The sequence below is a fragment of the Harmonia axyridis genome, chromosome 3 (genome assembly GCF_914767665.1).
Source record: "Harmonia axyridis chromosome 3, icHarAxyr1.1, whole genome shotgun sequence".
Classification (NCBI taxonomy): Eukaryota; Metazoa; Arthropoda; class Insecta; order Coleoptera; family Coccinellidae; genus Harmonia; species Harmonia axyridis.
Window position 1 is genome coordinate 59,749,822 of NC_059503.1, and position 16,319 is coordinate 59,766,140.

General features: G+C 37.9%; 1 protein-coding gene across 2 annotated transcripts in view; it reads right to left on the minus strand.

Annotated features, from left to right (window-relative positions):
• The window catches only part of LOC123675582 (calsyntenin-1), a 217,516-nt gene that overhangs the window by 133,669 nt on the left and 67,528 nt on the right, over nucleotides 1-16,319 (minus strand). For both annotated transcript variants that reach the window (XM_045610960.1, XM_045610959.1), the window contains one exon: nucleotides 12,099-12,378. In XM_045610960.1, coding sequence (XP_045466916.1) covers nucleotides 12,099-12,378 — 280 coding nt within the window. The remainder of the gene's footprint in view (nucleotides 1-12,098; nucleotides 12,379-16,319) is intronic.

Here is a 16,319-nt window from a genome sequence, read left to right on the forward strand (position 1 = left end):
AGCTGTGTTAACTCAAAATGCCCTTTTTTGAGTTATCTCGCTGTTATCGATATATGACATACGTTTTTCACTCTAAATTGGAACTCTAAATAGGGTATTTTGAGTTATCGCAGCTTGCCACTTGAAAACTGATTACTGAGCTGGCTAGGTGGTTCTTAAAATTTGGAACTCTGTGGTACTCAGAATGAGAGAGATGGACCAAACATATGTTATATATTCGAAATCAGGAGAAAAAGAGCTAGTCAATTATAGAAAAAAATAAACAGGGTGTTCCATTTGAAAAAATGAAGTAGCAATCAATATGTTGGCCACTCTGAAGATATTCCATTTTTTGAAATAATTTTAGAAAACATTAGTCGATTTCGTGAAACTTTTGTTGAAAACATTTTTTTGTACCTCTTTTAGTAATAAAGTTAAAGGGAGGGTCAAATTATGGTGAAAAACCCGGTACGAGTATGTATTATCTGAATAAAGAATCCACTATTGAATTACTCTTCTTCCTTTTTTGAAAATGACCAATATAACTTCAAAAATAGTTTTCCCCTACCAAAAATAAGAGTTAAGATAACATTAAGATTATGGAACCTTTTTTCGAAAATTGTCGAGTATAAAGAAGACTAGTCATAATCGAATTTGAGAACGGACCTGTCATCAGTGAATAAAATTTATCGCTTGGGACCATTTGCGGCTCAAAATTCGAAAATTGCAGGCATTGTGACTAGAGATTGAGAGACCTTAGAATGTCCCTTGAAGTGTAAAAGAATAAGTTCATTAACACAAAAAATCCTTCTTTGAAAACAAAGATGTGACACATCTGAGATTAAACACTTCCAGATAGTTTGGAAACTCTAACGTCTGCAACGTTAATCTCCAATATAACTTCTTACTTCATTTTGAAAAAACATATTCAAGAGGCTATATTCCATCAGGTGTGAATGTGAATTTGATTAAAACACAGTATGGTGCATTATGTTGTTTTCAATATTGAAAATTGTGGAAATATACCAAAGTTTGTCGTTTTTGTTTATAATTCAAACTATACAATAACAATCCTACATATAACATAAGAGTTATCAATTAGACTACTTTCACAACCGAATATTTTCCATCGTGAGAGCGGAGAAGAAAAAACCTATAAATCCAATGGATTTGTGGCAAATAACTTCCAGTCAAGGTTTAATGTTCTCTATATTCTACGTAGTTGTCTTCTTTATTATTTCGATATAAGAAATCTCCGAACAAGGCAAAGAAAAAACCATTGACTTCGAATCTTAACGAAGTTCCAAGAAAATTCCAATTCAGCTTCGGCTGAAGATTTCCTCGGTATAACGCCTTTAATCGTTCTCTTCCATACCTTTTCCACTCGCTTTTTTCGCAGGAAAGTTAATTTTCTCTCCGAGCGTACAGAAAATAGAACTTTTTCATGTTCTGGATCTTTCGTTAGAATTCTTTTCAACGGTATAGTCCGAAACATTTTATTGATGGAATATAAGTTGCGGTGGAACAAAAATGTCCAAAACATAACTCGATCAAGCCTAATATTATCCTGAATCAGAACTATAATAATTTTCGCTATCAACCCCAATGAATAGAATAATGAGTCGATGAATCGATCATGAAATTATGCCATGTCGAATACTTCTATTCCGTGTTTTTCCATCATTTATATTGAAGGAGGTTTCCTTTCGAAGCGCTCGTTTCCTGAACATATTGTTTTTTTCATTGCGTCACGATATTTTAATTTCAAACAGGGAATAGTCTCAATTTTCCTAGCTGTCTATCCGCCCATTCCAGCTGTTCGTATACAGAACTCTCCAACAGAAAAAAATATAGACTTTGAAAGTTCATGGTAAGTTCGGTTCTTGAATGCCGCGGTTAAGTTTGTTAATGGCAAAATCCGACTAGCAGTTCCATTAATATGACCGTTCGAAAATGTTCGTTGTTTTCCCTTCAAAAGGTATTTCATACCTTTTGAAGGAATGTAATGAATTCAGTTAGCAAATCAGCAAATCATTTTTGGTCGTTTTCGATCATCCCTATTCTCAGTGAGTTCATCTTTGTATTGTTATAATTTTTGTTTGTAATTCATAAATTACAAATAGTATCTATATTATGAAGTTATTATCCGCAATTGGTCCAGTGGAAAAGTGTATTATTATTTGAACTGGGGTCGTTTTGGTTCGGTAAGCCTTCCGGGAACTGCGACCATGCAGATCTTTTGTTCTCTACCATACTCATTCATAGAAACCCAGGGAGGTCGTCAACGACGTTAATAAAATTGACAACCTCCTTGGGGGCCTTGGCCGTTACCTCTCTGGTATCCAGGACCGGCTTACCCATGTGAAAGGTTCTTAGGCCAGCCAGCTCCGGACACTTGCATATCAAGTGTTCGGCTGTTTCTGCTTCCGATCCACAGAGCCTGCAAATCTCGTCTGCTGACTTTCCCATACGGTACAAATGATATTTGTACCGACAGTGCCCCGTCAGCAATCCCACCATCACCCGAAGCTCGGCTCGCGTCAGCTTCAGGAGCTTTTTGTCGTAGGTAGCTGAAATATTCACGAATTTCTTTGCCTGAACAAGTCTAGGAGTGTTAGTCCAATGGATTGTCCAACTGTTCAACTCCCATAGCTGGACCGCAGCTTTATATTGGTCTTTTCCTATCCCACAGAAAGGCTCAGGTCCAGCAGGTCTTAACCTTGATGCACTTTTTGCAAGTTCGTCCGCTCTTTCATTTCCTTCAACCCCACAGTGCCCTGGTACCCATAGTAGAGTCACCTTGTTTCCTCTGGCCAGTTGCTTTATGGTGTTACGGCACTCCCAAGTCAGCAAAGACCCCTGACAACACGATTCCAGAGATCTCAGCGTGGTTTGGCTGTCCATGGTGATGTAGATATGCGCCCCCTTGAGGTTCATTTTGAGACACTCCTGGGCGCATACATAAACAGCCATTATCTCGGTCTGTAGAATCGAGGGCTCACTTCCCAGGGCTTTAGAGATCCTCAGTTTAGGTCCATATATCCCAATGCCGGTGCCCTTCTCTGTTTTTGATCCATCTGTGAACCATATGGATGACTTTTTGTCCAGACGATTTACGAGACTTATTGCACTAGGACGGTCATTTATATATATTGATAACCTCCCCCAAAGAATTAAGAACATAACATCCACAAGAATTTTTAAAGGGCACATATATAAGGAACTACTGGATTTAGAACCATATTCGATGGATGAAATTGAGATGAACTTGTAGCAACTTTTCTATCTCTTTTTTTTTTTTGGACACTGTTTCATTTCATGTAACTATTTGTTAAACACACTGTAGAAAATGATTTGAAATGAAGTAAAGTATTATTATCATTATTATTATTATAACCGTTTCAAAATCGTAGTTGGTTGGCATAATATCCGATGGTTTTGCGAGGAGGTTTGAATCTAATTGATTCAGTATCCTCATATGTCCAACCCAGTTTCCAAGAAGGAGCTTTCCATTAAGGGAAATTCTTATTACTTCAAGCAAGCTACATTTCCTCACATGTAGGTGTAAGGGAGGCAAGTCTAGTATGACCTCCAGCGCTGCCGTGGGATCTGTGCGCATAGCTCCTGTAGTGGAAAAGTGTAACAATTAAAACATTTTCGTGATCCGATATTGAATAAACAAGGTTTCCCTTTCGATGGCGAAGTGAGGATGGTCACCGTAACGGCCTGCGCTGCGACTTGATACTCAAATACTAGTTCCTCTCCAACCGTAGTATGGGTTTTAATGTCATATTGGTTGAAAATGAATCGACAGAAATGTCTTCACTCCCAAAATGAAGGATACGTGGATTTGTTAGACCTTTTACCTTTACAGGTATGGAGATGAGCATTGAAGTTGTTATTATATTTATTTTTGGGGGAAAGGAAAATGCAGATTTTGGGCTTTTTGATCAGTCATATTTTTATAATTGTATAATAGTTTCTATAGTAACAGAAAAATATCTTATCAGAAAAACAGTTTGTAATATAAGTCAAAAAGACGTAAAAATTGTAATTATCCTGCTAAAAAGTTATTTATCAGCACGAGCACCAGTGACAAAATAAACAGAGCGATGTGTTCAACTGAACACAGTTTGAAAACAAGGGCAGTCAATCGTATTATTTCTATTATTTCCGATTCACGCTATTTGAACTAAATGGCCGAGAAGAAATTGAGAAATGAAGAACTTATCGGGTTGCTACCCGAACCATAAACCTGACCACATTCGTCTTGAAATCCGGTCAAGTAAACGAAAAAGAACGCGCACTTCTCCTTCGCCACGTCAATATCGATCAGGTTTGTTCTCTCTCGACGAAAATGCCGATTCGCATTCCGCACCAGCAACTTAGCATCGATCTTCAGAATTGCTCTGTTCGCAAAAGATGTTATTATTAGGGTGGCATATCGAAAAGACGGCACTTCAGACTGCAGGATATCCTGCTCGATTCATCTTCCCCAGAGTCCTCGTCGACGACGTCCGTTCCTCAGCAGAATGCCTTCTAAAATCCGTCCGTCTTATCGACCTACGTGAGAGTTCGTGAAAGACGAAGAAATACAAGGGACGGTATTTCAAGAAGAGAAAAGGTGTAGAATGTGACACGTTATTGGGAATAAGTACATGTGAAATTGGATTTGAGGACCAGATGTCCTAAAAAGAGACCTAACAGGATTTTATTTTTTCTTTCAATCCTACCTAACTTTTTCGAAAATTATATACGCAGTACAGAAAAATAAGAAATACATACTACCCTTAGAAGATATAATCCTCGATCTATAATTATATAGGTGAAAATATGATGACATATAAAGGGTGTTTTTTTAGAGCTATAGAACTGCAAATTGCAATAAAACAACGATGGATTATTCGATTGACACGAATTTTATCCGCAAGATAATCTTGTAGCATTACATTTTAAATATGATTTCTGGCATATAACCGCCACGGATGGCTCGGATGTAGTCCAATCTGGACGTCCAATTTTCTATGACTTTTTCCAACATTTGTGGCCGTATATCGGCAATAACACGGCGAATGTTGTATTCCAAATGGTCAAGGGTTTGTGGCTTATCCGCATAGACCAATGACTTTACATAGCCCCACAGAAAGTAGTCTAGCGGTGTTAAATCACAAGATCTTGGAGGCCAATTCACAGGTCCAAAACGTGAAATTGGGTGGTCACCAAACGTGTCTTTCAATAAATCAATTGTGGCACGAGCTGTGTGACATGTTGCGCCGTCTTGTTGGAACCACAGCTCCTGGACATCATGGTTGTTCAATTATGGAATGAAAAAGTTAGTAACCATGGCTCTATACCGATCAGCATTGACTGTAACGTTCTGGCCATCATCGTTTCTGAAGAAGTAAGGACCTATAATTCCACCAGCCCATAAAGCGCACCAAACAGTCAGTTTTTCTGGATGTAACGGTGTTTCGACATACACTTGAGGATTAGCTTTCGTTTTTTGACGTAGCCATTCAACCAGAAGTGCGCTTCATCGCTAAACAAAATAAAATGGACGTAGTGCGCGATACGTATTCCGCACAGAACCATTATTTTCGAAATAAAATTGCACTATTTGCAAGCGTTGTTCAGGCGTGAGTCTATTCATGATGAATTGCCAAACCAAACTGAGAATAAATCACTGGACAGCTGTTAAATCGGTCGCCATCTTGAACAGTAATTCCAACTTAAAGTTATATACCTCGAAAAAAAAAAACTCAATAAAGGATAAGGTCTATGCCGTACTCCGCAAGCGATTCAAGACCTTAAAGATGGAATTCGTTAAGTTATCTAGGATAGCCGCAAATGGAAAATTTCATAAAATGGATACAATGCTGCAACCGTAGCTGTGGCGGCATTTTGCTGATATCGGTTTTCATCATTAGTGCATACTTCACTTTTTGCAACGAAATAAACATCAATGGATGAAACCTCTTATTGGAAAACCCTTTTATAAAAGCTCAACGCATAACAAACACAATAATAAAACGTCGCAAATTTCTCCTGTTGGATTTGAGTCAACTTTTAATCGATATTGAATGAACATAATACAATCACGATTGCAATTAACTTTTGTAACAATGAGTTGAATCATTAAATTTCCAATTGATTGCGAGTGAGTCTAACATATTGTTGCGGAATTTTTTCCGTTCCACAACATCCAAACCTCATTCGAATAAAGAGTTCAACGGAAGGTAGGGACATCCACATCCCAAGAAGGAAACTTTATATCTGGCGTTTTTCACGCTTGAATTATCCGGATATCAATTCATGAAGGGACGACAAGGGAGATAAACGGGTTGAAAGAAATAAAGTCCCCGAGATTGCGTGTCTGTTGTGGTGTTTCCAGATTGCGGAACATACAAATGGCTTCAATTTGTGTGCCGTCAAATCGGGCACGACGATGACGGGGTGAAATGACTTGGATTTCATGAACTGTCACCGAGGCAACGACCGTACTCCGTCTTGTCCTTGTGTTGGTGGGTGCAGGTTGGACAAGATTGGACATCAGATGAATAGAATTTCTTATTCGTTCTTGGAAATTTATCAATCACTTATATATTATTACAAGATCAGAAAAAAATTATAGGCGTACTATACACAGGGAGGTCGCTAGGCCGGGTAGGTGATCGCTTAGGCAGACAATGTAAGTCAAGAATTCTTGTTTTGAGGATCATTGGTGATGGTACTACCACTATAGTGTAAAGTGATACTATTAGATATCTGTAACGATGAGTATAGGGTGTTTTTTTTTTCGAGGTATATAACTTTAAGTTGGCATTACTGTTCAAGATGGCTGTCAAGTGATTTATTCTCAGTTTGGTTTGGCAATTCAATGAATAGACTCACGCCTGAACAACGCTTGCAAATAGTGCAATTTTATTTCGAAAATAATGGTTCTGTGCGGAATACGTATCGCGCACTACGTCCATTTTATTTTGTTTAGCGATGAAGCGCACTTCTGGTTCAATGGCTACGTCAACAAACAAAACTGCCGCATTTGGAGTGAAGCTAATCCTCAAGTGTATGTCGAAACACCGTTACATCCAGAATAACTGACTGGTTGGTGCGCTTTATAGGCTGGTGGAATCATTGGTCCGTACTTCTTCAAAAACAATCATGGCCAGAACATTACAGTCAATGGTGATCGGTATAGAGCCATGATTACTAACTTTTTCATTCCATAATTGAACAACTTTGATGTCCAGGAGCTGTGGTTCCAAGAAGACGGCGCAACATGTCACACAGCTCGTGCCACAATCGATTTATTGAAAGACATGTTTGGTGACCACCTAATTTCACGTTTTGGACTTGTGAATTGACCTCCAATATCTTGTGATTTAACACCGCTAGACTACTTTCTGTGGGGCTATGTAAAGTCATTGGTCTATGCGGATAAGCCACAAACCCTTGACCAGTTGGAAGACAACATTCGCCTTGTAATTGCCGATATACGGCCACAAATGTTGGAAAAAGTCATCGAAAATTGGACGTCCAGATTGGACTACATCCGAGCCGGCCGTGGCGGTCATATGCCAGAAATCATATTTAAAATGTAATGCCACAAGATTATCTTGCGGATAAATAAAATTCATGTCAATCGAATAACCCATCGTTGTTTTATTGCAATTCAAAGTTCTATAGCTCTAAAAAAAACAGCCTTTATAACTGTATATCGAATCGTTCTACACCCACAAACCAGCCTTGATTTATAACCCGCTGTTGAACTTTTTCGTGTATAATTCTCTCTCCGATTTTTGATCTTTCCATACCCAAAACTCTAAAGGTATTGTAAAAAACGGCAAAATCGACCAGATTAATTCAATATAACTTACTCCCCACGTCAACTGATCCAGCAACTCGAAGATAATTCAATTAGGTGGCGGTGTAACTGCAGCAGTAGAATAATCCAACTGATTGTTACTAACCGGCCAATAATACTCTCTGGAAAAGTTCGACAAGTTTACAGAAATACGCTCCGAAGTTCACCTCCTCTGCTGCTGCCGCAACAAAATTAATTGAATTATCATTGATGTAACAGAAAACTTCTGAATGGGAAACCAAAGAAAATAGCAGGGTTTCTAGAGCTTCCGACCGGAAACATAATGGGACCCTATTAATGAAGATTAATGAACATTAGTATTAGCCATCCAACTGTAAAAAGGAACAAGATTCAAGTAGGAACTGAGTATCAGAATTCTTTCAGTTTGAAACCATAAATTAATTTATCGTACATAAAAGCACAAGAGCTTTTCTATTATATACACTCATTTGTTTATTATTATTATCATTCATTTATTATTATTATTATTATTTTTTCAATAAGACTAAAATTACTAAGAAATTTAACGAAACTAAACGATACTGATGATAACACTCCAGGTTTGCAACTGGATTGGATTTCATCTTATTTTTCAATTTATTATGGTGATTTACATTGTCATCACTTAGTGGGAGTTATATTATGGGAATTATAGCATTCATTACTCTTTTCTGTTCAATTTCTCTTTTGTTTTCAGATTTAATTATAATATATGCGTATTCAACTCCTGGGGAAGAGAAAAGCTGAGAGGATTTTGTTTGGATGAATAAGAAGCCCTTTTCAACATAAATATGTCAGCTTACATAACCTAATCAGTACACCTATACGGGCAGAGTTTTTGCTGAAGTGTTCATCTGTTCTCTTGTATTATAAAGGGTGGTTTTTTTTAGAGCTCTAGAACTTTGACCGCCACGGCTGGCTCGGAGGTAGTCCACTCTGGACGTCTAATTTTCGATAACTTTTTCCAACATTTGTGGCCGTAAATCGGCAATAACACGGCAAATGTTGTCTTCCAAATGGTTAAGGGTTTGTGGCTTATACGCATAGACCAATGACTTTACATAGCCCCACAGAAAGTAGTCTAGCGGTGTTAAATCACAAGATCTTGGAGGCCAATTCACAGGTCCAAAACGTGAAATTAGGCGGTCACCAAACGTGTATTTCAATAAATCGATTGTGGCACGAGCTGTGTGACATGTGGCGCCGTTTTGTTGGAACCACAGTTCCTGGACATCATAGTTGTTCAATTCAGGAATGAAAAAGTTAGTAATCATGGCTCTATACCGATCACCATTGACTGTAACGTTCTGGCCATCATCGTTTTTGAAGAAGTACAGACCAATGATTCCACCAGCCCATAAAGCGCACCAAACAGTCAGTTTTTCTGGATGTAACGGTGTTTCGACATACACTTGAGGATAAGCTTCACTCCAAATGCAGCAGTTTTGGTTGTTGACGTAGCCATTCAACCAGAAGAGCGCTTCATCGCTAAACAAAATTCGCCTATGAAAATCGGGAACAACAGCAATCTCATTTTAGGCCCATTCGAGGAATCTACGCCTTACTTGATGATCTTCAAATTTGGCCCGAGAACTACCCGCAAAATAGATTTTAATATTATTTGAACGTTTGTAATGTCCTTTATATAATTTTTCAATTAGTGTCATATCGAAAAAAAATTTTGTATATTTCATTGTAGAGCCCTGAAGATGATTTCTGATCATAATCGAAACTAGTATTTCTAAAAAAAATCTGACCTTTTTTTCTTGTCAACCAACCATTGAATAACAAAGATCAGAAATCTACATTGGTTACTTTGAACCAAGCGAACGTGCATATTATGTATTGTCATGGCCCATCTACGATCCAAAAGAGATGGTACTCATACAGAATTACATCAGAATCAGATAATGGACTAGTTTAGTGATGTTGATAATACTATGTTTGACACGATAGAATTAAAATATAGAGCAAAACTCATAAATCAGTGAAAAAATTTTGAAAATCCATCAATAAATGACTGAGAAATAGATTATTTAAATTTACGTATTTTAGCGCGGAACGTCGTTGGTCTCTGCCGTCACGGCACTTGCCTGTGATCGCTACACCATAAATTACGTTTAAATACTCAGCCGCGCCAAGGCTCTCGCGCCGTTTGTAGTTGTACAGTGTAGTTTTAACTCGAGTTTTGTTTTTATGTCACCATAATGGAAGAAGGCTTCGTGAAAGGACAAAGTGACAATTTGCCTAAAATAGATATATTCGCAGTGATGGCGTTTTTTTCTTCAAATCCATCTTATGTCAGTGCTGAAATAAAAGGAGTTGAACTTTTCAAGTAAGTATCTACTTTTGAGTTTGCTTCATCATGGCTCAACTTATAACGATGATTTATTTAAAAAACGTTTCATAAACAGTTTGTAGTTGTTGAAGTCTATCAATGGCAAAACATATTTATGTGAGGAGTAAAAAGTAAAAAGAGTAATTTATATGTATGTATATAGTAAGTTATTTCAGCCATCGTGTAACGAACAAAACACGACACGAACGGCACAAGTGATTGTACACCAATGAATTCGTAAGCACTCTGCGAATACTAGTGTGTGACGTCACGCCACTTACACGTACTATGAAATTATTCCTCCAAGCGCAACTTCAAAGTCCCATAACTTTTTCATTTCTAGAGATATTTCAATGATTCTTCCACATTTTTGTTTCATTTTACTTAAATTTTTAGAATTAATCCTTAACGAAAAAATTAAAACACTGTTAAAGTGAAATCAATAATTCGGCAATATACTGATGAAAGCGGCCCAGCTCGAAATCGGAAGACGCAAAGTTGAAGCCAATATTCAACTGAGTATGCGTCGTTATAGTCCGGGAGCCAGTAACAGATATACATGACCAAGTTCCTCTCGAACGATATTTAGTATAATGCATCAGATAATAGTAATAAAAAGCCTCGTGAACGTTAGCTACGACTCAGCTGGGGGGGAGAGCGGCGGCAGCCCCTCAAAGACGAAGAAAAAAAAATACATTCAGTCATTTCCTCCCATTCAATGATGCATTCAAATGGGCAATAGATCCGCTTAACTTCTACGTAATAACTTTCAAAGTATCAGCTGACGGTTTTTCCACCAAGATACAGCCAGCTAACATATACAGGGTGGCCATTTGAAAACGAAACAGACGAGATTATAGACGAAATAAAGTTTTTCGATAGAAATGCTCGGACAGGTCGATTTCTGTTTCGAGGGGGACAACTTAAGATGTAGGTTACGGACGCATAGCGCTTCAACCCTTGCTGCTACAACCCCCACCCCCAATTTTTGAATAGGGAAGATGGGGTGAGTGATACCTCAATTTAAAGGTATTTTTATACTGATTTCAGCACAGTAATTGTTTTTTCATTTTATGCATTAGTTCTCAAAATATTCATGCGTTAGTTAGTTAGGAAGGAAGCCATAGTCATGGTTGTTTTGAAGCTCAAAATGTCGATTTTTCACAAAACACTACAAGTGCCATGAAAACACCACTTCATTTTCAAATACTTAGTTGAGAATATTTCGAGAACTAATGCATGAAATGAAAAAACAATTACTGTGCTGAAATCAGTATAAAAATACCTTTCAAATGAGGTATCACTCACCCCACCTTCCCTATTCAAAATTTAGGGGTGAGGGTTGTAGTAGCAAGGGTTGAAGCGCTATGCGTCAGTAACCTACATCTTAAGTTGTCCCCCTCGGAACAGAAATCGACCTGTCCGAGCATTTCTATCGAAAAACTTTATTTCGTCTGTAATCTCGTCTGTTTCGTTTTCAAATGGACACCCTGTATATCTATCCATAGTTGCATATAAGCTATCATCCGGTAAAATTTTGTTTGAGAGGAAATCATTGAAAATATATATTTTTTTCATGTTTGAGGCACCAGTTGACGTATAATACACTATGCTATAGCCAGCTGATTGTATTTTTTCGTCTAGATATTGGGTTAGCTACAATTTTAAAAATTTTCAGTTGGGAGGAAATGACTGAATGTATTTTTTTTTCTTCGTGTTTGGGGGGCTGCCGCCGCTCTCCCCCCCCAACCGAGTCGTAGCTGATGTTCACGACGCTTTTTATTACTATTATCTGATGCATCTCACCAAGTATCTCTCGAGAAGAAATAATCAACCAAATTTGCACCTGGCTCCCGGACTATTAGATTCCAAACTGAACCAGGCTGCCTCATCAGCCAGATCTAATCTCAATCTTACCTTATGCTCTGCCTTCCGTTACATCCAACCGCGGCGATGTCGAACTTGTAGTTCTTCCTCTTTTCGCAATTCAGAGAGCGTCTGGCCTTCAATTCAGCATAACCGTCATCTTTGGAGATGATCTCGAAGGGAGCCTCTCCATGGTGCTTGTTCACTATACGAAAACTGCACACCGGCGAACCGACAGCCCTTATGGCGGGGGTCACCTCGACAAGGGTCTCATTCTCCCTGACAAGACCGTGGTAACCGTTGTCAAGATTATCTATATCGAGCTTTGGAACTGGAAGAAAAAAGAAAAATTGTTAAAATATAATTCAAATTCGTTATGGCATTTGAAGACATGATAGATGTTACTCATTGATAAGAGTAAATTTGATTAATTGATGTTTGAAATGAAACTTCAATTTCGTTTTAAATAGTTTAATTCAAAACCGAACATTACCAGTGTTGAATCCGAGGGTATTATTAATTGTTTTATTAGAGAAAGAATGGAAAGGTTGATCCACATTCCAGTAGTATTATTGTAGGATCCAGTTATTGTTCCCTGTAAATAATTGAGATGGTCAACCGGGTGCTTGGAGATCTATTAGTTTCCTCAAGTGTCGAGGGCATGACAGTTTCGATGAATTTACAGGGAACGAATTGTTATTGTACATATAATGTAAAAAGGATGTGTAATTCTTCGAGGTGTCGAAGATATGTCATGGAGTTGTAAATCTTGAAGAGATTAACAGGGGTGTTGGGAAAGTTCGAAGACAACACGGTCGTACCAGATGTGTCACATCTGTGTATCAGGTTCTAGTCCTTCGGGAATATTCGATTTCCAGGACTCCGCGAAGATCTTTGTGGGCGGTACGGCAAAATTCTTATTGTACTAGGGGATGGTACTTCACCTAAGGGTGTGGTCAAGCCGGAAGGAGGGAAGGATATTCAGAGTGGACGGGGTAAGTTTCGGTCAGGGGACGAAGTAAGTTCGAGTCGAAAGTCAGTTCAAGTTAAGTCGAAGACGGGTAAAGTTCAAGTTCGGTCTAAGTCGAAGTAAGAGTAAGTTCAGTCGGTTGAAACTTAAGACGTAAGACGGTTCGCGGACTAGATTAAGACGAGTCGCGAACGAATCAAAGACGAGACGACCGAAACTTGTAATAAGACAAAGACGTGAAATATCGAAGACTACTCGAGTAATTAACAAACGAGTTGAAGACGAAATTCAGTACCGTACTGAGAAACTTGTAATTAAGACGTAATTAGGATCTTCTCAATACTGAGTTAGAACTGTATAAGTGTGGCTTTGTAAATAGATGTAAATAATTAAAAAGAGTTTAATTATTACAAACTCGAACAAAATCACGGAAAAAAGACGAAAGGCCAAGTAATCGAATCATACCTCTAGACGATCGATTAACCAAGCCTACATTAATATTAAGTGGTGTATTTGCGCCTGCAAATCGTAGATGAGAGAAATACAGAAATTCTTCTTATGTTTAAAGCTACTTTCCGTTCTACTATAATTTTTTTCTCCACAAAATTCCTCTTACACAAAAAATCAGGTAAAGAACTGTCGGCTCCAAATTCTCCTACTAGAGGGTTTTCTATCTATCTGAGACATATTATGAGGAAAAATAAATAACAGTTGCTGCAGCTTATTATCCATGGAAATGTAATCAGCAAAAGATTTATAGGAAGGAGAAGGGACTCATGGTTCAAGAAAATGTTACAATTACAACAACTGTTCAAGTCTGCAGTATCGAAAATACGCATAGCTTTGATGATAGCGATAGCGAAGAAAATGGTTATCGATTAGCTATTGCACGTGTAACCAAGGTTTCAATCAAGCATCACAATTGAAAGGTTACAACGAATAGAAACACATAAGACTACGATTTTTATAATCAACAGGATGTCTAAAATGTTATTTTGGAAGGTCTTATTGATAGCAAATCGTTAAAATCTTGTATACGATATAAGAAATTAAGACTTCGTTGTTTATTGTAAGATGGTTGGGTTAACAGAAACCTTGTTAGCTTTCACTTTTAGATTTCCTCCGTTATCACCACTGAGAGATTCGGGTCATTAAGGAGCTGAATAAGACAGATTTGTGTGAGTATTAGGGGCAAAGAACTTAATATCAAAATAATTTGATTCCATCGAGCGTCATCAAGAGCTGGTATCGGTATAACAGATTTTGATGAAACCATCAGAATCTCATCATACTTTTCTGATTTTTAAAATCTACAGTGGATATAATGTCTTATATTATAACATATACAGGGTATCTCAACGAAAATTTGACCTCCTTTGAACTCAGAAACGAAGAATTTTCGAAGATTAAAAAAACAGGTCAACTTCTGTTTTGAGGGGACGAATTTTCATCATGAGTTTGTTCCGGAAAAATCGCCATCATGTAGGTGGCATCAAACCACAACATTTTTTGAATAGGGAAGAGATGCCGTGTTTTGGTTAGTTTGGAAGTCAATTATGTTCTGTGCACCACCCAGTTAAAATTTTCAAAATCGGTTTAGTCTTCACGAAATAATCTAATATTGAACTTACCGTCAAAAGGTGATGTTAAACAAACATTGAAGAATCCAAAAATAATTTTTAAGTTCTGTATTAGAGAGAAAGAATTCATATGAGGAGACTTTTCTGAAAAAACCACCTGAGGGTGGTAACAAAACCCAATTATATTTTAATTGAAAAGTCGTCCCACTCAAAACAGAAGTAGGCCTGTGTCTTTTAAAATCTTCGAAAATTCTTCGTTTCTGAGTTCTGTTGTGGGTCAAATTTTCGTTGGAACATCTACATCCGTGTTTTGGTTATTTTTCGATCTGATTTTATCTTATAGTAGTAGGGTTGTAAAGTTGTACGTTCTTCACTTATTTGTTTGTTCGATTACAACTAATGCATATAGCAAAGGGAGTCCAGAATCCCAGTTCTCAAAAAGAATACCATCAAATGGTTCACATGGTTTCAAAACCACGACGGGGACTGGCGCTGGAGTATTCGGGACTGGTACCAAATGCTCAATATCGTTAGGCCGCTGTCTTTCATGCAGAGATACTTGCAATAAAAATATGTGTAGAAATTAACCTAGCGAAAAACTATCAGAAATGTACATTCTGATAGTCACTCTGTAATCAAAGCACTGAGCTCACATATCATCGATTCCAAGATGGTATTGGAGTGCCGAAGAGGGAATGAAAAGGCCGACACACTTGCCAGAAAAGGAGCACAAACTCCTTTCATCGACTCGGAACCTTTCTGTGGCATAGGCAAATATACCTACAAGAAAGATTTTAAGGAGAAGGGAAAAACCGAAAGAGAAACACACTCTGGCGGAATATTCCTGGTTTGGATCATTCTAGGAAGTTTCTTTGAAACTTTGACACTGCGAGATCCAAGAAGTATCTGGATCTTAACAAGAATAAACTACACCTCCTCATTGGATTCCTCATAGGGCATTGTTGCCTTAGGAAACACCTTATGTGAATGGGTCTATCAGAAAATGACGAGTGGAGATTCTGTGGGGAGGAGGAAGAAGCTCAGAATCACCTAGTGACAGAATGCCTCACCATCACTAGCCAAGGCAAAATATGCTTTGAACAAGAAACTTGTAGAAGTAGCCTCCTTGAAGCCATCCCAGATAATGGAGTTCATTAACTCTGGAACTGGAGGGCCAGCTGTAGAACATGTTATGGAGAGAAAAGCTCTGACGGAGAACACAATAGATCATTAGGTCGCAATGAAACGGAGCCTCCTTGATTAAATTTAAAAGAAAATGCATATAGCGATATGCGTTTACTGAGTATAATTTTCCTCACTAATTGTAATTTGTCCAACTTTCAAGGATTAAAATCTCTTCAATCTATAGTTTAATAGAATGTGAGAACAGAGAAAGCCTGAATAGCAGTTACGAGTAAATCGGTTGCAAAATATGCTTCTGTTGGTATTAGAAGGTTGAGTTGAAACAAAAACAAACAAGGTTTGTAACAGCGACAGTTTGATAGTTGGGAAACCTGCGTGGATGTTTGTACAAAATTTTAATTCGTTATCAACCCCATGCTATGGCGAAAAAAAAGGTCCAACAAAACTAGAAATCTCGCGAATAATCTCCAAACAATGTAACTGATTTTAAATTCGAAAATTGCGAACGTGCAGCTCCCACCGAAAGTTTTCAACTCATTTATGTTCCCATTCTGTAGGGAAGTTTTCAGCGCGTATCCC